This window comes from Portunus trituberculatus, chromosome 18 (assembly GCF_017591435.1).
Source record: "Portunus trituberculatus isolate SZX2019 chromosome 18, ASM1759143v1, whole genome shotgun sequence".
NCBI classification, from domain to species: domain Eukaryota; kingdom Metazoa; phylum Arthropoda; class Malacostraca; order Decapoda; family Portunidae; genus Portunus; species Portunus trituberculatus.
In genome coordinates, this window is record NC_059272.1 from 20,442,895 (window position 1) to 20,469,312 (window position 26,418).

Sequence of the window (26,418 nt, forward strand, 5' to 3'; positions counted from 1 at the left end):
TTTATGATGAAAAAAGTTTATTAATAAATCTTATCTGACATGCTGTTCATATTTCAAATTACAATGTTTTAAGAACGTACACTCTCACCTGGCCTACAACAGAGGTTGCCAACCTGTACGCGAAGGTCTTCCTGGTGGTACTCCATACGGAGGGAGCACTTGAGAGATCATTTGCGATTTTTAGTTGAATTAGGTTGTCATTTCTCAGAAAAGTGATTATTGCCTCCTTACACAAGATCATTTAGAATCGATCAGCTGGTGGAGAAGAAACAGATGAATAAAATTGAGTTGTGTTCTTTGTTATTAGTTCATTTGTGTTCTGCTTCTGAACTTCATTTTTTTTTTTTTTTTAGCAGGATACGCGGGGATTGAACGGGACCTCCAAGTGGTAGGCTACTCGCTCAGGGAAAGTTTTGGAACCACTGGCCTACATAGAGCTAGAAATTGGTACAGTTAGTATTACTTGCAGCTGTTCCCTCCCTCCCGACTGCTAGAGTATTGCACATATAGTAGATATGTATAATATTTTACATTTGCCTCCAGTAGAGAATAATACATACCTGGCTCACTAAAGTGGATAAAAGTATACAATGTTCTTCGTTAGTTTATTTTAACTCCTTTAAGTTTGGAGTTTCCGTAACTCTCTCGATTGGGCTTTCACGAATACACGGTACCGGATGAGTCTCAGAATGGATGAGGCAGCTTTACACTCTCTAGAAATATATGGGAGAGTATAAAAAGAAAAATTGAAAAAGAGGGATCGGCTGCGTAAAAAAAAAAAAAAAAAAAAAAAAAACCGACCATAATTTTATAAAGAAACGAGACAGTTGAGAATAACTGTACGTACTGTCTACCGTTAACAAGTGGTGTGCCCTACACCATTTTTTTTTTAATGACAGTTTGATTATCTTTATGAACCCATATATATATATATATATATATATATATATATATATATATATATATATATATATATATATATATATATATATATATATATATATATATATATATATATATATATATATATATATATATATATATATATATATATATATATATATATATATATATATATATATATATATATATATATATATATATATATATATATATATATATATATATATATATATATATATATATATATATATATATATATATATATATATATATATATATATATATATATATATATATATATATATATATATATATATATATATATATATATATATATATATATATATATATATATATATATATATAGTGGAAGGCATCCACTCGGGTAACGGTTCCCAAATGCCAAAACCAAAGTCCTCCTGACTCCTCTATCAGGAGGCACCGTCCTAGCCCTCACATTAATGTAAAAGGGAAACCGGATGTAGGAAAAAAAAAATAAATAAATAAAAAAAAACATATATAGTATATATATATATATATATATATATATATATATATATATATATATATATATATATATATATCTGCGATGTATTGCCTCAATAATCAAGAGATTGTATCCGTAGTCTTCTGACTGTTCTCTAGTGCACTCTGACAGGGTCAATTTGCTATAGGCTCAAACATCCAGTCGACATAATTCTCTTATGCATAAAGTATGACAATCACTTCATAAAAGGCATTATTTGAAACATATGCATGATTGTGAAAATTTTTGTTTTATTTAAAGTATGATCTGGTTTTCTTTTAGTATACTGGTCAACCTTTTGTCTTGTGGTCAACAATACATAACATTACTATTATAATTTTCATGTGACAATTCTGGCAAAACATACAAACGGCATCACTAGTGTTTTCATAATAACCCACATTCATATACATCACATAGGGAGGCGGTGGCGTAGTGGATAAGGTGGTGGGCATAGGATCGGGCAGACGTCCACGCGTAGGTTCGAATCCCACCACGTACAGGTTTAAAGTTACCTACATGTCACCATGATACCCAGGTTCTAGGTGGTTACACCCAAGATGAGCTTCGGGGTGATATGAGCCCTAATATGGGTACCACTATAAATAAAATTGCCTGCCGCCCACTAATGGGCGGCTGTACAGCGATTCCCATACACTCTTCAAGTGTGCCTACAGGCGCTATAGGCCTTAACAAGAGAGAGAGAGAGAGAGAGAAACTACAAGTTAACGGCAGGGAAAAAACGTCCTTATATCTATTAACCACAAACCATTATACTACAAGCGCTGTCAGTCCACTTGTACACATCCGATGTATGAACAATATGAGTACGTATGTATAACTGTATATGCATAATCTTGGCATGGCGCCTGCTGCGTTTTCGTCACCACACAACTAAACATGTATATACTACTTATACCATAGCACCTCAGTCAGGACTCAATCACAACGCCACAAGCGGAGATGATGATTTCAGTTATGCTTTTCTTACACTGGAGAGCGTCCTTCAAGAAATTAAGGCCATACTCCACACGGCCAAAAGCAGCCTCTTCCAGTGTGTCGCTGCTTCTTGTGTACACTCGGAATATTGAACTGTTACACTTCCCATACCTCCCAGCCACGAGCCCCTGCGTGATGGGAACTTGGGTCTTCTTTTCCGGCAGTTCCTTAATCTCGTGTAGGATATCAGGATGCAGTGTCCCTCCGCTACCATTCCCGTGGTCGTAGTCTCCAACCCACACGTGTTCCCCTGCCTGATCTGACCACCACAGGCGATGGAAGCGAGTGTTGAGGAAACTGGCTCCCATTTCACCCATGCACATCATCAAGAAGCAGCGGGATTGCTTGGTGCAGCCCAGGAGACGTATAAACACTCTGCCCAATACCTGTCCTCTCAAGCTAATTTCCAAGAAGGTTAGGGCGCGTGAAGGATCGATGCAAGCCTTGACGTGCTCCAACTGGAAACACACGGTAGATGGGATGAGTGACATTCTAAAGTAACTCATGCATTCATGAATACCTTGCGTTGTGTGCACAAATTGTCAATCATTCCTTTTACAATATAAAATAAAATACGCAATATATATATGTATGTATATATATATATATATATATATATATATATATATATATATATATATATATATATATATATATATATATATATATATGCATCTGTGATCGAGTCAGTCTTACCTTTAGCATCCTGCAGCCTGGTTGAGGTGGTCCGTTTTGTGCGGAGCCGGTGTGTACTAGAAGGCGGCCTCCGTCTTTCTCCAGCGGAAATGTTACAGTAACATCCTTAATGTTGTGAACGGCCACCAACCTACCGTTGTTCTGTTGCATGTGCATCTGTACTGCTGTCTGCAAAAGTATCTGTGCAGAGGAAGAGAGAAAAAAAAATACTTCTAAGCGAGCAATATTTCACCATTTGTCACGAAATACTGAATGTACATTGCAGGTAACACGCTAGTAACACATAGTGAAAACCAACGGTATTATATACGTATATGACAGCATTACTGTTATTTCATTTGGGTTCTACATGATTATTACATACAATATACTATTCTTTGGTCTACTGTCTCTATTTCTAGGTCTACTGGTTTAATTACAGCACATAGTATCCATCAGTTATGCGAAATTAACGCAATAATATTCGATTAACACAACTAATATATACACACCTTGGACAAACTGAATACCTGATCCCCCTTCAATATGGCGAAGGCATTAGTCGTCCAATTCTGCATCACGCTGTTCGCCATCTCCATTCCCTTAAGGAAAGACAAAGCTTCCTCCAAAACAGGAGAGAAATTCTCTGAGCGGAGGTCACGTAGATCTCGCTCCATTTTCTGACTATGGTCTCTAAGTCCCGCCAGGTGCGTTTGCTCCTTCTTGATGCAGTCGAGGGCCATTTCAATGAGGGAGGCACAGGACTTCAACTTGGTATCGTACAGCTTTGATTCACGTGAAAATTCTTCCAAAGAGTTTTCAATAGACTTGACCTTAGCTGCGTTAGCCTGCTTCATTTCCCTCAGCGTGTCCTGGTAAGGCATGAGGAGACACTCTGGGTGTCTATGATCGATACGGCTACAGTCTTTACACAGCCATAGGTTACAGTGAGCACAATGCATAGCTATCTCTACCTGAGCCTCCAAACACTTCCCTCCATGTGGTGACATGTCCTTAGGGGATGAATATTTGGACGGACTTGGCGCTGCATTGTTGACAGCAGGACTTGCTATCATATTTAACACAGGGAAGTTTACCGCTAATGTTTCTACATCATTTGCTGGAGTTTCCTTGCGACATTTGGGACAACTGATGCTCCTGTGGTTAATCAGTAACTTACAACAGGAGGAACAGAAACTATGCCCACAAAGCAGATTCCGCGGCTTACGGATATTCGCGTCATATTCCTCCTTGCAGATTTCACACTCCATCCTGAGGGAATATGGAATAAACGAATGAATAAATTAATATTCATATTCATGCAAGGTTCCACATTTGTGAACAAAAAACAACAGCAACCTTGTCGGTACTCACATGGTGATGGTCGAGTCACTAGAGTGCGTGACGGCAGCACTTGCCCCTTCCAAACCACCCCTCTCTCTTTGCTGATTGTAGGGACTCAATGAACCAGAGCCATTCTTATTCTTGTTCTTATTTTTCTTTCCCATAGTGTACTGCAATGCACAAACGTAATAATGCAGGGTGGTAACTGCAAGGCTGCATGGTGCAAAGTCTCTACTACTACTACTACTACTACTTCTGCTACAACTACTATACACAATAAGTATAAAAATTAATACACAACTAAGTCACGTTGTTCATATATCATGTGATAAATGTTTAGTCTAGACTTCTATGTGTTTGTCATACTGATACTATGCCCTGGAAATGTTTGTGGTGGTGATACATGGTCCTGGAAGTGTTTGTGGTGGTGATATATGGCCCTGGAAGTGTTTGTGGTGGTGATACATGGTCTTGATAGTGTTTGTGGCGGTGATACATGGTCCTGGAAGTGTTTGTGGTGGTGATATATGGCCCTGGAAGTGTTTGTGGTGGTGATACATGGTCCTGATAGTGTTTATGACGGTGATACATGGTCCTGATAGTGTTTGTGGCGGTGATACATGGTCCTGATAGTGTGTGGCGGTGATACATGGTCTTGGAAGTGTTTGTGGTGGTGATACATGGTCCTGATAGTGTTTATGACTGTGATACATGGTCCTGGAAGTGTTTGTGGCGATGATACATGGTCGTGGAAATGTTTATGGCGGTGATATATGGTCCTGATAGTTTGTGGCGGTGATACATGGCCTTGGAAGTGTTTGTGACGGTAATACATGGCCCAGGAAGTGTTTGTGGTGGTGATACATGATCGTGGAAGTGTTTAAGGCGGTGATGCATAGTCCTGATAGTTTGTGGCGGTGATACATGGTCTTGGAAGTGTTTGTGGTGGTGATACATGGTCCAGATAGTGTTTACGGTGGTGATATATGGTCCTGGAAGTGTTTGTGGCGATGATACATGGTCGTGGAAATGTTTATGGAGGTGATACATAGTCCTGATAGTGTGTGGCGGTGATACATGGCCTTGGAAGTGTTTGTGACGGTGATACATGGTCCAGATAGTGTTTCTGGCAGTGATACATGGCCCAGGAAGTTTGTGGTGGTGATACATGGTCGTGGAAGTGTTTGTGGCGGTGATACATGGTCCTGATAGTTTGTGGCGGTGATACATGGTCTTGGAAGTGTTTGTGGTGGTGATACATGGTCCAGATAGTGTTTACGGCGGTGATACATGGTCCTGGAACTGTTTGTGGCGATGATACGTGGTCGTGGAAGTGTTTATGGCGGTGATACATAGTCCTGATAGTGTGTGGCGGTGATACATGGTCTTGGAAGTGTTTGTGACGGTGATACATGGCCCAGGAAGTGTTTGTGGTGGTGATACATGGTCGTGGAAGTGTTTAAGGCGGTGATACATAGTCCTGATAGTTTGTGTCGGTGATACATGGTCTTGGAAGTGTTTGTGGTGGTGATACATGCTCCAGATAGTGTTTACGGCGGTGATACATGGTCCTGGAAGTGTTTGTGGCGATGATACGTGGTCGTGGAAGTGTTTATGGCGGTGATACATAGTCCTGATAGTGTGTGGCGGTGATACATGGTCTTGGAAGTGTTTGTGGTGGTGATACATGGTCCAGATAGTGTTTACGGCGGTGATACATGGTCCTGGAAGCGTTTGTGGCGGATACGTGGTCGTGGAAGTGTTTATGGCGGTGATACATAGTCCTGATAGTGTGGCGGTGATACATGGTCTTGGAAGTGTTTGTGACGGTGATACATGGCCCAGGAAGTGTTTGTGGTGGTGATACATGGTCGTGGAAGTGTTTAAGGCAGTGATACATAGTCCTGATAGTTTGTGTCGGTGATACATGGTCTTGGAAGTGTTTGTGGTGGTGATACATGGTCTAGAGAGTGTTTACGGCGGTGATACATGGTCCTGGAAGTGTTTGTGGCGATGATACGTGGTCGTGGAAGTGTTTATGGCGGTGATACATAGTCCTGATAGTGTGTGGCGGTGATACATGGTCTTGGAAGTGTTTGTGGTGGTGATACATGGTCTATCTAGATAGTGTTTACGGCGGTGATACATGGTCCTGGAAGTGTTTAGTGGTGATACATGGCCCTGGAAGCGTTTGTGGCGGTGATACAATGCCCTGAAAGTGTTTATGGCGGTAATACATGGCCCTGGAAATGTTTGTAGCGGTGATACATGGTCCTGATAGTTTGTGGCGGATACATGGCTCTGGAAGTGATAGTGGCGGTGATACATGGTCCTGGAAGTGTCTGTGACGGTGATAAATGGTCCTGATAGTTTGTGGCGGTGATACATGGTCATGATAGTGTTTATCGCAGTGATATGTCTCTGGAAGTGTTTGTGGCGGTAATTTAGCTTGGAAGTGTTGTGGTGGTGATACATAGTCTTGGAAGTGATTCTGGCGATGGTGTGTTGCCTGAAAGTGTTTGAGGCGATGATCTGTAATTTCTGTATCATCGAAACGTTTGTGGCGGTGCAACTTTGCCCTTGAAATGTGGATTGGGATGATAATTTGGATATTGAGAAGTGATAAGGTTGATTATATTATTACGGTATAACTTCCACTTCCTGGATCATTTGCATCTTTACGGATATTAATCTTGAAAATCCGTAGCAACTAAGAAAGTGTGAATACAATTATTTTCCTTGGTTTAAGACACAAGAGCGTATGTGCGTAAGTGAAATGACATTCAAAAGTGACTCCAGCCTCCCAACTTACCTGCTAGGTCAGGCTCTTTTCTTACTTCGAATGTATTATCTTGATATTAGTGCTATTGACGTGGAGATCTCTCGGTCTAGCACTGCACTATCTGGCCAGTACTGCTGATAAAGACACTATGCAAAAACTGAGAACACATCTGATACGTTTTAGACAAGAATACAGAGGCAGTGACGAAACGAGAATGCTACACGTCCACACAGGGAGCAAGAAGAGACAGGCGCGGGGAGGGGGGACTGGAGCCTGCATCCTGTTGCCTTATCAGAGTGGTGCATGATTTCTTCACGGTTGCTTTACGGCTGTTCAACGAAATATTAGAGGGAAATGGATCTGTTGATAGAATTACGTTGTCTTATAAAACCATGAAAACAGTTCAGTGCTTATGGTCTAAAATAGTTTACTCTAAAGTACATTATCTGGAAACCTTAGATAACACCGCAGACTGACGATACCATAATTCTATATGATTTTATTTCAAATAGGTTCGTCTTAAGCAGGTATTACGGTTAGTGTAAAGGATAATATAAATCCATCGTCACCACTCATGATGTAGATTTCACAGGGAATACAAGAATGTCAGTTATTGGAAAGAAATATTCAGCAGACTATATTTCACCCATGTTAGATGAATGAACTTACGCAAATGATCGCTCACCATCCTGACGTAGCTCTGAGTCAACCACACGGCTCCTCTCTACTTATACCACATTAGCAAGAATTCTTTAGTTGCCGACTTACCGTACGAATAAGTCAATAGTCACATATTAACGTCATTAGCTGTTTTTTCACCACTTTATCCGTCAGTATGAAGTTTCATATAATAACTATGTATATATTGATTTATCCTATTAACCGTTACCTATAATTTTTGCCACAGCCCCTTTTCCTCAGATAGTTTTCCTTCCTCACACATTCTTGTCCTTCAAACATTCTTTCAGTTGGGTTTGAGCTGAGGTAACAGTAATATAGGCATCATGTATTAGAGACGATGAGCAGAAATAACAGATATTTGATATAGTGATGCTGAAAAAGACTACAGACTAATAAAATGGTAGATAAACTTAGTTAATATTGTACTGAAAATAAAAGAGACAATACTTTCTAGTTCATGTATTTTCGATTAATTCCACAATTTATCATATTTATTTTACTATTATTATGACGCAGTACTTATTTATATTACATTTGTATACCAGTGACAGATAGCGAAAGGTTTACAAGTGCAGTTGTTTTATCTACTATTCATTTTGCTCCCGTTTTAAATTGCCAGTATCTTCTAACTTTTTCCCTCTGATGCCATTTTTTTCTTTTCTAATGAATAATTTCTTCCTAGTGGACTAATAATTTTCATGTTGAGAGAGAGAGAGAGAGAGAGAGAGAGAGAGAGAGAGAGAGAGAGATTATAGTTGAGGTGAGATTGGTAATTAATTCTTATCACGTTCCTGCTGACACACACACACACACACACACACACACACACACACACACACACTAATAAAAATCAATTCATACCTATCTGACAAAAGAAAATATCAGGTTTTGTATTACTGATTAGAGTGTCACACATCAACTAGCGATGATGGTAAATCTCAATAAACATCCGCCAGCGTGCATGTTATAATAACAAAGTAATCGCCAGTCATTTCAGAACCTGTTATCAGGACGAATCATGGCCAGTACACAAACTTCACGTATCCAAGCATTTATGACAAGTGAACTCAGTAAACAAGAATGAAAAATAATGTATACGCACTTGAAATTCGTAATTAAAATTGCCGAGACAGATAGATATGTTCTTTGCATGCACCACATACGTATATGTAGACATATATTGTGAAACGAGGTGGAAGCAATAACTACGTATAAACTTATATGCTTGAAAATTACTATGTAAACTAAGAAAGCTTGTCAGATTATTCAAATAATTAACCTTTGAATATACATGCTCAAACATGCCATGCCAAAGAATGAAATGATGTACGAAGAACAATTAAACAAGAACGAAGAATAATGAAATATTCTTGAGAATCATCTGAACGAAAGAAAGAGCGAGAAGAGGTGCCAAATGCCGAGTATATCACTGGGGCAACCTCGATATTAACCCTTAAATCGTCCAATGCCACAAGTAGTAAATGTACAATATTTTCATAAGGTAAGGAAAGTCAATTGTAACCTCGGTCACTGTACATTGAGTTAAAAACACTTGAATATCAACTAATGATAATCAACAGTAAATATGAACAGCTGACCAAAGAATAAAAAGTACGAGTATCAGACGTGAATGTTTACCGCGGAGCAGGGACTGGTAGCCTGGTAGGTTGTATCATAGTCACTTTCGTATCACGCCATAACATCGGGGATATCACTGGTATCAGACGTGCGGCCTGGCTGTTCTTATTAGCCGCGGCGTATAACTTTGTTTTGCAAACATTTTGTTGGACTTGTGCCAGTACAGAGGTGTGCTAACTTCCTACCAACGGATTCCTCGTGACCTTACCCGGTAAATATTTACTTGCTGTATCAGTATTTGTAGTATGAGCAGAGTATTTCATTAGATTAAGCAGTTGTACTTTGACGACACAAACCCTGTATCTGAAGTTTATTGATCACATTATTATTTTGATAAGCATCATCGCATTGAGTAAATACTTGTTGCATGTGTATCTCGTCCCTCCCTCTGAGCATTTGAATGGATGAAGTGGGCGTGAAGTAAATTATCGCTTCATTAATCATCGATGTTAATGCGGTTTTTAGGTTTGTTATCACCCTTTGTCTGTACTGTATTTCTATCGGTATTAGAGTTTGTGTCAAGTTCAAGAATCGGAACGAGTATAGTACACGAATTAGTTGCTGAGACAGTGATACGTATGGAACTGGTAACAGATATGAATCTCCCTGCCTGGTTCTGTATTTACTCCTTCCTGTGACATGAACTCCTTCAAACAAAGGGCCACAAAAATATAACAAAATAGATGAATAAATAAAAAAAAAAAATCATAATGACAAACTCACTGTGGTGCCTCTGAGAGCTTTTTCAGATTTTTGTTGTTATAATTTCGTTTCCCTTGGCCTTAAAAAGAATAATAATAAATAAATAAAATTATCGAAACTGGTGGTAGTCCCCCGCCCTTCCCTCTCTCGGGCACAGATTTTCGACTTGTTGCTTTCCCGAACGGAGCTAACAAAGGAATTTCACTATATGTAGTATTTCACTTTTTTCACTTCCTTTTCAAGCACACTTCACTGCCGACAATAATGCATCTAACTACTGTTGTTGCCATCGCACGAAACATGTACTGAGGTTATAATCATAAAGAAAGCGGGAAAGGGTGCAGCAGATAGGTGCTGCCAGCTTACACGAAGGGAACACGTTATATTGATTACAGGGATCCGTGCTGATATCAGAGGACTTGCTAAGCTATCTTCACACTGACGCAGACAGCGGGTTTAAAGGTCAATGCATACACAAGGGTGCTTTACTAGGTTGCCTTCCTGTTGTCTGACTCGTTACACCAAAGAAAGGTCGCGGCAAACCAAAGTGCTTTTCTAGGCTATACTCTTAACTTTACAACTGCTTATTCACCATAGGCCAAAACAAAAAGACAGTAGAGTTTTTTTTTTTTTTCCTTATTAGGAAATACAAGTAATATAAATTATTATCTTTTAACTGATATTTTAGTCAGACTGCGCTTTCAATACGTTTTATTTCTTTGATGTTAAATCTTTCAGTAATGGGACTCATTTTTTCCCTGAGATTTGTGTATGAGTCGATTAGAGCATTTTATTGACATTAGGAGGGGTCTTTGGATGTCAGAAAATTGATGGCCACAGTCTTCATCATTTCAATCCCTCACATAAGTTTCTGAAGCTGTAAAAAATCATCAAATAGTAAACAGAATGGATATGGAAGTGCATCATAGTACTGAAGGGGTTAAGCTATCTATACCTGCTGATGAAAATGGGTTTTAGATTTAATATTATTATTACTACTATTAGTTTTTGTTATCCACTTGTTCTTCACATTTGTATTAAGATACATTAGTTAGTGTTGTATTGTACAGGGTTTGAGCAGGATTCATAGTGTCCTGTCTCCATGTCTCCATTTATTCAATTTTTCATTAAAGCTATACAAATTATGTGCTGTAACAACTTCATCACTGTGTGGAAAACTGTATTTTCCAATATCCTTCACACACTGCCTCTTCCTAATCTTTACATGTCTTTTTGTCTTTCTAGCTTCTGTCACCAGCACCAGGTCTTCCTTGTCTATCTTTTCAATGCCATTTACTATTTTATACATTGTTATTAGGTCTCCTTTTCTCTTCTATCTTGTAAGGTTGGCAGTCCTATTTCCTTCAGCCTTTCTTCATATGTTAGGTCCTTTAGCTCCGGCACCATCTTTGTAGCTATCTTCTGAATCTGTTCTAATGTTCTTATATCCTTTATAGAGCTCGGTGACCACACCACTGCTGTATATTCCAGCTTAGGATGTATCATGCTTGTGATAATTTTTTTCATCATATCTTTGTCCATGAATTGAAATGCCACTCTTATATTATTCAACATTTCATATGCTAATCCAAATATCTTAAATATGTATGTGTTTTTCAGGGTTCAGATTTTCCTATATAATCACTCCCAGATCTTTTTTCTGCTTTAGTCTTCGTTATTTGTTTTTCTTCCATCAGATAGTTCCATACCAGTCTTCTCTTACTCTTTCCTAGTTCCATTACGTGAAATTTCTTGGCGTTTAACTCCAATTTCCACTTCTTACTCCACTCATAGATTTTATTTATATCTTGTTGCAACAGCAAACAGTCCTCTCAGGTTTTGATTACTGTATTAGCAGCTTTGCATCATGAGCAAACAAATTAATATAACTGTTTACCCCATTGTAAATGTTGTTTACATATATCTGGAACATAATGGGGGCTAACACTGACCCTTGTGGCACTCCAGTTGTTACTTTACCTCAAGACGAGTATGTATTTCTGATCACAGTTCTCATCTCCCTGCTCTTAAAATAATCCCTTATCCAGTCTAATGAAGTTCCTTACAGTTCTCTTATGCTCTCTAGCTTCCAAAGTAGTCTAGTAGTCTGCCATGAGGGACTTTATCAAATGTCTTTTTTTTTTTTTTTTTTTTTTTTTTTTTTTTTTTCTTTTTTTTATGTCCAGGTATACTGTGACCATCCCTCCATCTTTGCTTCGATTACCCTTGATTGTGTGTGTGTGTGTGTTTGATTCACTGTTTGATCTTTGGGTAGGACTGAGACCACATCAACACACCGGGAAAGTGAGGCCACAACCCCTCGAGTTACATCCCGTACCTATTTACTGCTAGGTGAACAGGGGCCACACATTAAGAGGCTTGCCCATTTGCCTCGCCGTGTGTGTGTGTGTATGTGTGTATGTATGTATGTATGTATGTATGTATGTAATTCACCACGGTCATCTGCTGGTCACCCAGCCAGCCTTCCTCATTACGGAACGAGCTCAGAGCTCATAGACCAATCTTCAGATAGGACTGAGACCACAACACACTCCACACACCGGGAAAGTGAGTCTACAACCCCTTGAGTTACATCCCATACCTATTTACTGCTAGGTGAACAGGGGCTACAGATTAAGAGGCTTGCCCATTTGCTTTGCCACTTCCCGGGACTCGAACCCAGGCCCTCTCGGTTGTGAGCCGAGCGTGCTAACCACTACACTATGCGGTGTGTGTGTGTGTGAGAGAGAGAAGAGAGATGGGGATTGAGGGACATAACTTGTACCTAGAAGAGAAACATCAAGTCATTTCAGACTTACAATAAAACAAGCAGAATTATTGCAGGATACTTTTATGTAGCTCATTAACCTTGTGACTGCTCTGAGTGAATAGAGGTGTTGCGTGTTAGAGTACCATTTAAAAAGACATGTAAGAACAATTTATTTTGCTCTGTCAGATCTCTTTAGGTTACTCAGATGAAATTGAAACTGTTATGTTCTGTGAAAAGTTAAGCAAAACTATAATATAACTTCAAAATAAGATAGAGGAGGTAATAAGACAGTATGTGGAAACAATTAAGATATAGTGATAGATGCCCATTGGAGGAGATAACAAAAAAGTACCTGTGATTCAAAGATGCTAGAGAAAGATAGTCATTAAGTTGCACTTTTCCACAGGGAAAACCGAGATGAGTTCTGGACATGGCAGAGCTTCTGGTGCTGCAGGGTACAGCCCAGTGTTATCAAAAGCAGTAGCAGCAGCAGCACTAGCAAGAGCAAATGAAGAAGAAGAAAGAAAGAGAGAAGCAAGAGCTAAAGATGAGAGAGAGAGAGAGGCAATTAAGAGAGCAGAGGAAGAAGAGATTGAGGCCAAAAAAAAAGCCGCAGCTGCAGCAAGTGAGGCTTTGGAAAGAAAACAAGCAATCAAATCAGAGCAAGCAAAAACAGCAGCAAGATTCGCAGCAGTAGAAAGATTCATGCTATCAATAGCAGAAAGAGCAACAGAACTTGAAGGAAATTATTCAAATACATCAGTTCCATCTCATGATATTGTAGAAGGAAAGGAAATAATTAATGCAATAGGAAACAAAAATATTGTGGGAGAGAATAAGGCAGATACTTTCTTTGGCAAACAACTTGAAACTGAAGAGGAAAAGGAAATAGTAAGACAAAGGGAAGCAAAAGCTAGATATCAGAAAGCAAAAGAAGCAGCAAGAAAAGCAGATGATGAAAAGCTGAAAACCAAAAAGAGAACAGCAGCTGAAGCAGGTGAAGCACTGGAGAGATCCGATGAAATCAAGTCGGCTAAAGCAAGAGAAGCAGCAAGATTAGCGGCAGAAATGCGAGCTGCAAAAATGCCTCAGGCATCACAAAATTGCAGCATAAATCTTCCATTAAGCCCATCTCAGCCTAAGATCACAAAGAGGGAGGGAGTCAGTGCCACAGATGAACAACACTATTTTAGGGAAATAGGTAAAGACTGTAACAGTCATGTAATAAATAAGGTAAATGAAACATATAGAAATTTTAAGCCAAATTACAGAAGCATTTCTGATGAGAAGGAGACTGTTGATGTAGATGTTAAACATACATTGATGAAAGGCACTGAGAGGAAATTGTTGATGTAGTGAATGTTAAACATCCATTTATGAAAAACAGTGAAAGAAAGGTTAGCTATAACAAACAAAACAAAATCACAATCCATGGCTGTAATGAAGAAGAAAAACCATTACTTCCTGCAGAGCAAGAAAGCAGACAAGGAATGACAAAAGACCACAAGCAAGATTATGTTCATCACAGAGGTGCAAGACCAAATGAAAAAAATGAAGAACAGCACAATCAGTCAGCACAGAGTAATGCTCTGCAAAATGCTGCAACCACCACTGAATTTAAACATAGGTCCAAGCACAGCTCAGAGAAGAGATTGTATCAGTGACTGGAGATGGGCAATACTCAAGTAACAGATCATTTTCAGTGAGAAGTGAAGATCAAATGACTCAGTATATGGAGGCAAACACTCCCCCAAGAATGGAAAAAACACAAATGAAAGAAAGTAAGCAAGAGCATAGCCTTACACTTCCAACAAAGGGGAATAGAACCTTTGAATCTTTCTATCAGCACCACTCTCCTCACCTGCACCACCGCTATCAGAATAGTCATTCTATTGGAAGAAGACAGGAGCCTCCCAATAAAAACCATCACCAAACACAACAGCAGGAGAAACAGAGAGCTCCAGCAAGTGTTTCCTCAAGGTTAGTTTCCAATCTCTACAGCATCATATTCTGATTACTGAGTTGTGAATAATAATATTTCATTCTTGTGTGTAGTTATGTGTGCCATGCAACTGTGTCCTTGTGATTAAGTAACAAACTGTCCAGACCAACAAAAATTAGTCTTATACATTTATTGTGAACGATATGCAAATGTCAGTTATTGATTACTAGTATTTGTCATAATTTCTTAAGTGTAATCAATCATATGTAATTATATGGTGGATGGGATGATGTATCTGTTGGCAGGAAAATAATTCTTTGTAAAGTGGCAGTATTGCATTGCCATGATTAAGGTACCAGTTCATTATCTTGTAGAATATACTGATGAGTGCAGAGAAGTCATTTACATATTTAGCAATATATGTAGTACAGTAGTTGTAGGGCAGTATAAGGTAAGTAGATATTTTGATGGCATTCCATATACATAGCATGTTTATAGTGGGTGGACAGTCATAGCTTACCAACATTCAATAGAAACCTGAATACTTTATCATTATGTACAGTACTAGCTTGCTACTAAAATTATCATATTTTCTTTATATATTTCAGGAGGTTAATATGCAGTTCCTGCCATAAGAGATACAATTTTAAGGAAAGAATGCCCAGAGAATTGTATTGTAGACATTCAATTTGCACATCATGCATAGAGGAGAGAATCAACCCTGACTTCAGTGTTGTTTGCCCCCATTGTCCAGTGCAAACATGGAATATCAAGAAGGCTCAGTGGTGTCCAATCAATGAGTTCCTAGTTGCAGCACTTGGAGAAGAATTTGAGAAAGATGTGCATGTGGAAGAAATTGATAAAAGTGTAGCACATTCATCTACTCCCAATGACAGGAAGCAGTATTATCTGCCACCTGGGAATGGTAGCACAGAGAGAAGTGGCAACAAACAGTCAGTGAGTAAATTTGAGAATGCCCCAGCAAGATCCCCACATGGCAGTCAGTGTATTGCAATGGGCGTGCATCCTACCCACTATTGCTCAGCCTGCATTGCGTGGGTATGTGCTAAGTGTGCTGAAGCTGAACACGTTACAGGGAAGTGTTCCCTCAGATCCTTAAAAGATCAACTCATAGAAATGAAGCAGAATTATAATCTGACTGCCAAAAGAACACAAAATTTGCTCAAGAAAACTGTGGAGAGTTTGGAAAATGATTGTAATGAAGAGGAGATTTTCCAGTTTTGGATGAGAGCAACATTTGAGAGCATGGGGAAGAAACAGGAAAACATTAAGAAGTCACTGCAAGTAGGACGGGAACTACTAAACACACTTTCTGATGTAATGCAGATAGAGCCAAATACTGAAAATCTTACTGAATCACTAGCATCATTCCAAATCATGGAGGACATAGCAGGTGAAGCCCATCAGTGGTCGGTTGCTGAATGCAGTGCTGTGGGTGCTGATAAGGAAAGGTCTGCTTGCCTCAAGGTGAGTGGTAAAAGAAAGTTTATACTCTTATGATCTTATAACTATAGTCTTTGTTTATTTACTGGTATGTATTTTTACTGTACTGTATTGAGTTAAGTGTGCTAGATTGCAAGTTCCTTAGATGTATGTAGTTTTAGCAAACACTACTTTGAATAATGTATTATGTACTTTGATCTGTTTCTATGTTTAAGGAACTATATCTGTTCAGTTATATCTTTTGTTAAAGGTTCTTGATGTTGAATTCTAAAAATATAATCATTATGTTGACATTGTAAAGGAAAAAGTACAAGAGCTCTGAACGTAATAATGATAATAAAACATAATATAAATAAAAATGGACAAAAATAAATGCATTAAATAGATAAAGCAAAATAATAACCATGTAATTGAATTTCAGTGTCTAATGAAGAGGACCCTCAGTTCATTGCCAATAAGAAATGGGACATCAGACTTGTATGCTGCAGATCAGATTCCTGACACTAAGCTGTTTTCAGAGCTAAGGGCTGAAGGGGGAAGATTTCATCTTCATGCCCTCAGGAAGGGTAGACCCACCAAGCCTGAAGCTCGAGCCTTGCCGGTACATAAATTCATGTTTGTTCCTGATTGGCTTTCTATGCAAAGATAGCAAGTTATCAGCTTTGAAATATGAACTCAGCATATGATATGTTTGTAGATTGTTTTGTGCCTGATATTGTTACTAAATCTAATATGAAAATACCACAACACATTTCATCTAGTAGCTTCACTTACTACCATGAAGTACAAAATTTAGAATCTTGATATGTACAGTTGCAGTGCTTCAAGTCTTGCCAGGATGCCACATCAAGGCTGGTCTTTTTGGATCTGTCTTGGGGAGGGCAGTGCCATGGCCGGCTCTACATCCGCCTCACAGGAGACACACTCCGAGGCAGACAATTTGTCAGTCTCTGCACTGGTGAAAAAGGTGGTTCATTCCGAGGGACTCGCTTCCATAGGGTGTGGTGGAAGGGCCTTCCAGGAGAACATGTCTGGACAGGAGATTGTGAGAGCAACGATGGGAGTGGAGGCAAAACACATTCTTCCTCCAGCATTGAAGCACAGATCCCAGCAGCACGAGAGGTCTCTGTTTCTGCAGGCTTGGTGGCAGGCCGATATGAGAAGAACCTGAGCACTATCTTCCGCATATACACCCAAGGGGAGAAGGATATGAAAGATGAGGCTGGGTTTGGTCAGGTGGAATTTGGGTTGAATGTAGTGAAGCAAGCTGTTAATCTGAAGGACATTAGTGAGGTGGTAATAAGCGACTGTGGCCTTGTTCTTGAAATGTAATGGTGATGACTGAGACTTTGTGAGATGTTATGGTGATGACTGGCTTTGTGAGATGTAGTGGTGATGACTGGCTTTATAAGATGCAATGGTGATGAGTGATTGGAGCTATTTGTGATGACTATGTTTTTGTTCTGGAGATGTACATAATTAAGATGGCTGGCGTAGTGTGATAGAGTGGCAGTGATTATAATTATGACTTTGATTTTGTGGTGCTGTAGACATAACAGATTTATTTCCCAGTCTTTTGTTATTTTTTCTGAGACCTACAGAATTTTTGAGATATTTGTAGAATTTATGTATAAGATGGGGAGAGAGAGAGAGATGATGATTTATTATGTCAATTTCTAAAAAGAATTACATGATGATTTTAGTCACCAGTTTTTCTGTTGCAGAGGTAACTGTCAATAGCAACAAAGATGTGAATATTGAAGTTGCAATTATAAAGCACTTCAAAACAAGATAAAATGGTGCCTACTAAACTCTGAACAGGGTGCATTATATGTCCCTTTCAATGCTATTAAAATGCTTCTATTTTTTTTTTTTTTTTTTTTTTTTTTTTTTTGTATACATGTACATATTTCTTTTATCCCTCGTTCAACATGATTTAAAATTATAATTTTATACACATGTGAATGGGATATTTTAAAGTGTCATTATTTTAACTATTCAACATTGCACATTGTGTGATCCCTCTAACAATTTTCTGTGTTATTACTAAACATGACTTGCTCCTAGTTTTTTTTTTTTTTTTTTTTTTTTTTTTTTTTTTTTCTCTCTCCCAAGTTATAAGCGTTTTATTTCTCCTTTTGCATATTGACCAGATTGTCCAAGCTGTGCAATTGATCCCTAGAAAGTGAGGGAAAGAGTAGTACTTTCTTCTCTTGCTCTCATGAGGGACAATGGTCTAAGAGAATGTTGTGAATGTTAAGAGAGAGAGAGCCCTCCCAAGCCCTCGTTGTTTCAGACTTTGCACTGGCACTACCACTCTTAACGGATTTTGTAATGCTACATTTGAATTTTTTTTTTTTTTTTTTTCAGATTGATGTTAAACTAAAAAATTGTTTCTGCTAGGAGTAGACTTGGAGCCTTGTGATTTAATAATTGAAGTATTTTGAGGAAGATGGAAAGTGAAGTGACACTTGTTACAACGGTAATTTAAGCATATATCATGTATTTTTTTGTTTCATACATATGTATAATGATGCACATTTATTGGTTTGCAGATTTTTGTGTAAGAAATTTTTTTTTGTATGCTCTAGGTTAAATTGATACACTTTTCGGTACTTTTAATATTTTATGGGAATTAATACTTCTTAAAGGACATCAGTGTCTCATATTCCTTATACTTTTTTTATCAATATATATATATATATATATATATATATATATATATATATATATATATATATATATATATATATATATATTACTGTCACGTTCCCCACTTTCCGACGGGTTATTTCACCTTAGATTTAATATATTCCAGGTTCAGGGAACGACACAAAAGAAAGTATAACCACATGAAATGAAGCAAAGGCAACGGAAACTTATAATAATTTATTTAATCTAATCATAATTTACTATTTACATTTTACAATGAAAAAAAAAAAGTCACGAAAAAAATTAAGCCTGGATAACACTCGCAACTTTCCGTAGTCCGTACCCACGTGGTCAGATATAAACCACGTGCAAAGGAAAAAAAAAAAAAACAACAAAGGAACTTTAACCAACGCGGCTCGTAACGAACTCACACAACATGGAGAAACATACGAGTAGGAAAAAAAAAAAAAAAAATGCGGACACAACCAGAAATATAACCCTTGAAAAACAATTACAAAAACCAGGTACAAACACTGACAAAACTCGCGTATAAATCCAGTCATACGAGTGAAAATATTGCACAAAACACCTAAAACACCCTATTACTGGCTATAAAACACAACACACCTTTGTGGCTTACTAGCCCACAACTCACACACACCACGTGGTCTTCCAGTGGCCCACGTGGCTGTTCTCAGCTGGAGGTGGCAGGCCTCCTCCTGGTGACCCTGCTTGACCCTGGCAAAAGCGAGCGAGAGAGCGAGGTTCGGTTCGGTTCTGTGTGGGGATAGACTGAAGAGAGGGAAGAATAATAAAGAGTAGAAGATAAAGTATGAAGGAAGTGGAAGAGTGAAAGATGACGGAATAGCCGTCATGTAGAGTGGTTTATTTGTTTGATTGTTTAATTATTTATTTATTTTGTTTATTTATTTTGTTTATTTTTTTTATTTAGTTAATTTTATTTCTTCCTCCTTAACTATTCATTGGTTCATTTGCTTATTAATTTTGATATTTGTTTATTATTTATTTATTTTACTTTGAATATGTGTGTATATTTATATATATTTTTTCCAGTTATTTAATATTTATTTATATATGTAGTGTTTTTACCCTGTATAGAACGGTCTGGGTGGTTGCTTTGATATTTTGTTAATTGGTTTCTTAAACCAACTATGTTCCTGTCCTTGTTCAGTTGCGACCAGTAAACTCCTTGCCATCTTAGCCCATATATTTTCCAGTAGCAATACCTGGCAGATCCATACCAGGTGAAGGCTTCAGGTTCCCTTGGATTGGTTAAACTCCCTCAAAAACTAAGCCTTAAAGCTCCACCCACTTGACCCTCCCCTCCTGGTCCATGCCCTGTCCCTCCCCGTGACCTCAGAATGTTTGTGTGTGTGTGTGTGTGTGATCTTTATTTTTATTTCATTTTCTCCATTCACATAGCAAATGTAGAATAGCAATCTCTCTGATCTTTCATTTCCTCCTCCTTCTCCTCCTCCATTCTCATCCTTCATATATGTATATATATATATATATATATATATATATATATATATATATATATATATATATATATATATATATATATATATATATATAGAGAGAGAGAGAGAGAGAGAGAGAGAGAGAGAGAGAGAGAGACTTAATAGTTCGTTTTCATCATTGAAGTTTCTCTATTGAAATCAATAAAATTATATTGTAGAGTGTTCATGTTCGTTTATTGTTATATAATAAGTTGTGTCTTTAAGAGTATTTATCATTTTGTGTTTAATATAATTTCCTTTTGTGTGTACTGTTATGTTGATCGGATCCAATTTTGCAAGTTTATGTAGTTCTTCTGTGTTTTTGGTGAATGGATATTTTTCATTATAAGCAAAACGAAGTGCTTCATTTTGTTTTCTCTGTAGTTTTAGTATTTGTGAGTTTGATGGACCGTTCAGAGCGTAAGCCGGGTAAGTTAATATTGGCAGTACACATGCTTTTTCAAGATGTAATTTTATGTTTGTGTTTAAGAACTGGAATCTCTTGATAGTGTTTAAGGCTACTTGTGCTTTGTTTGTGATATCTTTTACATGTTTTGTGTATCCGTTTACTCCCAGTTTTAGGCCCAATATTTTTGCTTCCTTTGCGTACTGTATGTGTTGCCCTTCTATGTTTACTGGTTCAGTTTTTTTCAACGTTATGGGTAGTAGTGTAAATTTTGTGTATTTGTTTTGATCTTCCATTTTCTCTCGTAATTGTTAATGTTTTTTATTTCTCTTTCCGTTATTTTTGCTAACATCTTTTTGATTTGCCTGCGTATGTGATTATTTGTGTGATATCATCTGCGTATTGTATATTTATGCTTTCTGTGAGTGGTAATGGAATGTCGTGGGTGTAGATGGTATAGAGTGTGGGTGAGATGCTACTGCCTTGAGGTACCCCACTGTGAAGTTGGAATGATGGTCCTGTGTAGTTTTTTATTGATATTGAGGCAGAGCGATTGTCTAGAAAGCTGCATAGAATTTTGTGAAGGATGTTGGGTAGTTTTAATTGACTTAATTTGAACTTTAATCCGTTTTGCCAAACTTTATCAAAGGCTTTTGATACGTCCCTTAGTGCAATACAACAGAGTTTATTGGCTGAAATTGCTTTTGAGATTACTTCTATTGTTGTTGCTATTGCTGTGTCAGTTGATCTTCCTGATCTGAAACCATGTTGGGAGTCTGGTAGGATTTTATTGGCGTCTAGGAAAGTTCTTGTTCTTTTGTTAATTATTCTTTCGAAGATTTTTCCGGGTACTTCCAGAAGTGAGATTGGGCGATAGTTAATTGGATCAGTTGATGGTTTGTTCTGTTTTGGGATGAGTATGATTCTGGCGTGTTTGAATGGTTGTGGAAAGTATCCCATTGAGAGAGCGATGTTGAATAGTTTTGTGAGTATTTCGAGCACGTTGTCTGGTAAGTTTTGTAATATTACTTTATTTATTTTTGTTTCCCCAGGTGTGTTGTTTTTTAATTGTTTTATTGTTTGTTTTATTTCTTGTGTTGTGATCGGTGTTGTGTAGTAAGTGTCATTGGATAAATTGTTTGGGTTTCCTTGTATATTAGGTAGTGTTTGGACTTTGTTATCTTCTAGGTAGTTATTAACTCTGAGTTCCGTGTCTGCATCATATTGTAGGTTTTCCATGGGGTTTATTCTAAAAACATTGCTCCAGATATCTCTAAATATTTCTTCCTTTTTTCAATTTTGTGTATTTTCTTATTGTTTACTACTAGATGTGAATTAGTATTGGTTTGGTTGCCTTTTAGTATTTTTATATTCTGCCAGAATTTTTGTGGGTCTGCATACAGTTTATTTAGTGTTTTTATTTTGTTTTCCCAGTTACTTTTATTTTGTTCTTTGCATTCTTTTATTATATTTTGTTTTATGGTTTTGTAGGCGGTGTATGTTGTATAGGTCCAGCCATTTCTGAGGCTGTTATTTAGCAATTGTTTTGCCCACCATTGTAATTCTTTGACTTTTTTATTATATATTGGTTTAACCAGAGTTTTGTGTGTGGATAATGGTATATTTTGTTGCATTGCTGTTGTTATTCCATCTAGCAACTGTTTTATTGATGTGTCTAGTGTGTGTTGTGACATGTATGGGTTGGTGTTAATGTCTTTTGTTGTATTTATTGCTTTATTCTTGAATTCATCCCAATTAGTTTTTTTCATCATATATGTGGGTGGTGTTGGTGTTCGTATGGGGTGGGATGTTATATTTATTAGTATTGGTAGGTGATCTGATGGCGTTGTTGGTCCTTGTGTTATGTTGATGTTATGGTATGTTTTGTTATTGGCAAGTATTATGTCTGGTGATGATGTTGCGTTATGAGTTAAGAATGTTGGGAAATCTGGACCTAAATGTGTGAGTTTATTATAATCAATGAGCATTTTTATAGATCTGCCGACACTGTTGCTTTTTCTTATCGATTGTTGGGTGGTGAGCATTTAAATCTCCTATTATATATGTTGGAAATGTTTCTGATGCTATATTGTGAAAATCTGTGATAGGTAGGAAAGGTCTTCTTGGAGGTAGATAGGTGGTTGCTATGTTTATTGGGCCTGTTGTTGTTTCAATTGTGGTTAGTATTACATCGGTATCGTAATTTTCTTTAACTCTGTGTTTCAGGTGTTCCTTTACTAGAATTGCCGAGCCGTCGTTTGCTTCTCCGCTGGAATTTATAAGGTAAGTTATATAATTTTGTATTTTGATGCTTTCGTGATTTTTTAAACCATGACTATTTATTAGTATCACGTCAGGGCTTATTTCTTTGTATATATTGGTTAGTGTTAGTTTGTTTGTGTCCCAGTGTCTTACGTTGTGTTGTAGTATTAGTATGCTGTCTGTGTTGTCCATATTTGATGTTTTAAGATGTGTGATTATATGAGTGGAGATGAGTGAGTAAATTAGGTTGTGTATTTAATTTAGAGGGAGTTCTGTCTTTTATGTAGTTTTCTTCCTTTGGTTGGTGGTGTTTTTCTTGGTAGAGCCCATTTCGTATTTTCCTGAAACGTGCGTCATCTTCTATTGCCCATACCTCGTTTAAGTCTATATCATTATTCTTTAGTAGGTCGAATATTTCCTCTTCTTCATAGGCTGTTGATGTGAATATGTATTTGTATTTTCCTTCTTCTATACCCTGTATTATTTGTTTATGGTAAAGTGTTCTTTTAGGCCGAGGTCACGCGTACTTCTTGTTTTAAAGGCTTGCCAGCGCCTCGGCCGGAAAACATATCGTCCCGCAAATACATACTTAATGCTACAAATATAAAGAATTTTGTCCTTACTCACTAACATCCTTACCTACAACACATAACATGCTAAAGAAACACACTCTTATTAACTAATAATGAATATAAAGGAACTTAAACTAATGTACAATATGGCATAATTACTAGTTGCCCACTCTCACTGTGGTCCAAAGAAAGCGGAGCTGGACAAAAGAAATAAAGGGGTAACTTCCTAAAAGTCACACCGTGACAATAAATAAATAAATAAGTAAATATATATATATATATATATATATATATATATATATATATATATATATATATATATATATATATATATATATATATATATACAGGAGAGAAGACCCACAAAGGACGGTAATCTTCATTATATCCACTTCACAACGTTTCGGGAAAGTACATATCCCATCTTCAGGTACAATAAGACACTGTAAAACCTGAAGATGGGATATGTACTTTCCCGAAACGTTGTGAAGTGGATATAATGAAGATAACCGTCCTTTTGTGGGTCTTCTCTCTCCTGTACCGTGTGCGCTATAGACGCCCTGTTTTTCAAGTCATATATATATATATATATATATATATATATATATATATATATATATATATATATATATATATATATATATATATATATATATATATATATATATATATACGTATTTATTTGATTTTGTATTTATTGTATTGTTCTGGGATGCTTTGTGGGTGATGGATTTTTTTTATTATTGTTATTGTTATATGCTATTTATTTATTTATTTATTTATTTATTTATTTTATTTATTTATTTATTTTATTTTATTTATTTATTAATTTATTTTTTTCTTAAGGGACGTCTTGGTGCGTTGAGGGTATTTTCAGGCCTAGACGGGGCGGAACATTCGTGATGGGCCTATGTGATCGTTATTTAAACGTGCCAGTTGCGCGAAACTCGCCCGTGCGCTTCAACGTCACACGCACAGAGATTGAGACACAGGAAGAGGACTTTTTTTTTTTTTTTCTACTTTATTTTATCACCTTTACAAATACAGCTGCCTGAGTCCTACATTGTGACTTTCGGACTTTCCTTTCTCTCTCTCTCTCTCTCTCTCTCTCTCTCTCTCTCTCTCTCTCTCTCTCTCTCTCATCAGTCTGGTGGTGGGCCCCCATGCAACAGTGGGTCCGGGGCAGCCCCCTCTGCCCCCGCCGGCCTGCGCCACTATTGGGTATTCTATAAAGGTTTTCAGTAGTTTGGATTTTGGTCTATAGTGGGTGTATAGTAATCTGCACCAAGGAGGTTGAATCCAAATAAACCGTCTTGATCTGTGTCGTATACGGGTGTTTTGGGATGTTTTAGATGTTTCAAGGTGTTTTGACGTGATGTAGGTTTCTTTTGGAGGCTTTTGGGATGATGGCAAAGGTTAATGGAGTGCTTGAGGCAGGGCCGTTTCTAGCTATAGGCGGACTAGGTGATTGCCTAGGGTCCCCCCAGTCACCAGGGGGCCCCCATGGTAGCTTGGAAAATTTAAATTTCCCAAGCCCCCGATGAAAAGTTGAAATCTAGGACCCCCGCCCCCAGACAGCATCTTGCCTAGGGCCCCCACAAAGTTAGAAACATCTCTGGCTTGAGGCAAGGGTATAAGGCGAAAGATTCTGGGGTGTTTTGGTGGAGGAGTTGTGATGTTGAGCATGTCAGAGTTATAACGTGTGATGCGAAGATACTTGATGCAAGTGTGGCGGTATGGAGGTGTAGGGATATGAGCAGGGGGGTATAGCAATTAGAAGTCACAGGTGCAGCACTCTACCCCCTTCCTCCCTGTCCCCGATTTCCGACGGAATCTCAGTAAACGATTGATTCGCCAATCCAGGTTTTGTAAAAAGTTATTTCCTGGCAACCTATAGTTAATAACCGTGTATCATGAGAGCATTCACACCGTGTCGCAGAGGGGGGTCTGTCCCCGCCTACCAAGGAGAAAGAGGTTTAACTAATCACTCACGGATTGATGGATACACCCAAAACATTGTGATCTTGGGTGTTGAGCTATGTCTTGCCATAAGGAATCACTTTTTGCATACTGGACAAGAATAAGAACGAATTGATGGTTTATAGTGTAAACAACTATAACGTTGTTTGTGTAAACTTTACACAAACAACGTTATAGTTTCCTAAGTATGTTATGACGACCTATTATCAATGGTATTTATGTCAAATAATCGCAACATCGAAAAAAATACACCAGGAGAGCTAGCCGTTTCTAAAAAGTTTTAGTAAAAAGATCGTATTCTGCAGTTTATTGCATGACAAGACAGACAGTGAAAATAGCAATAATAATAATAATAATAATAATCTATAATTAGATGCTTTTAACTCTACAATAACATGATACCTTACATAATTCTAAATAAGTGCTCTGAAAAGTGAAATTATTATAATTATAATAATATTATTATAATAATAATAATAATCTATAATTAGATGCTTTTAACTCTACAATAACATGATACCTCACATAATTCTAAATAAGTGCTCTGAAAAGTTAAATCTATTATATGGCAGAGAGAGAGAGAGAGAGAGAGAGAGA

The 26,418-nt window shown here is 37.5% G+C and overlaps 2 protein-coding genes across 6 annotated transcripts; one reads left to right on the plus strand and one right to left on the minus strand.

Moving 5' to 3' along the window:
• Positions 1–1,660: 1,660 nt before the first annotated feature.
• Positions 1,661–9,687, minus strand: LOC123505538. 2 transcript variants are annotated; one of them, XM_045256976.1, is made up of 5 exons: positions 9,549–9,687; positions 4,478–4,617; positions 3,616–4,375; positions 3,125–3,304; positions 1,661–2,886 (listed from the first exon to the last, which is right to left on the minus strand). In XM_045256976.1, exons 2-5 carry the CDS (start codon positions 4,609–4,611, stop codon positions 2,362–2,364), a joined length of 1,599 nt encoding a protein of 532 aa, XP_045112911.1. In that variant the 5' UTR covers positions 4,612–4,617; positions 9,549–9,687; the 3' UTR covers positions 1,661–2,361. The 2 variants fall into 2 exon arrangements, with proteins under 2 accessions (XP_045112911.1, XP_045112910.1); XM_045256975.1 differs by lacking the exon at positions 9,549–9,687 and adding an exon at positions 7,260–7,905.
• LOC123505537 lies at positions 8,810–19,079 on the plus strand. 4 transcript variants are annotated; one of them, XM_045256973.1, is made up of 5 exons: positions 8,810–9,411; positions 13,427–15,000; positions 15,571–16,450; positions 16,848–17,027; positions 17,240–19,079. In XM_045256973.1, the coding sequence occupies exons 2-5, from the start codon at positions 14,741–14,743 to the stop codon at positions 17,756–17,758; spliced, it is 1,839 nt and encodes a 612-aa protein (XP_045112908.1). In that variant the 5' UTR covers positions 8,810–9,411; positions 13,427–14,740; the 3' UTR covers positions 17,759–19,079. The 4 variants fall into 4 exon arrangements, with proteins under 4 accessions (XP_045112908.1, XP_045112907.1, XP_045112905.1 ...); XM_045256972.1 differs by lacking the exon at positions 8,810–9,411 and adding an exon at positions 9,530–9,572; XM_045256970.1 differs by lacking the exon at positions 8,810–9,411 and adding an exon at positions 9,625–9,759.
• Positions 19,080–26,418: the final 7,339 nt, after the last annotated feature.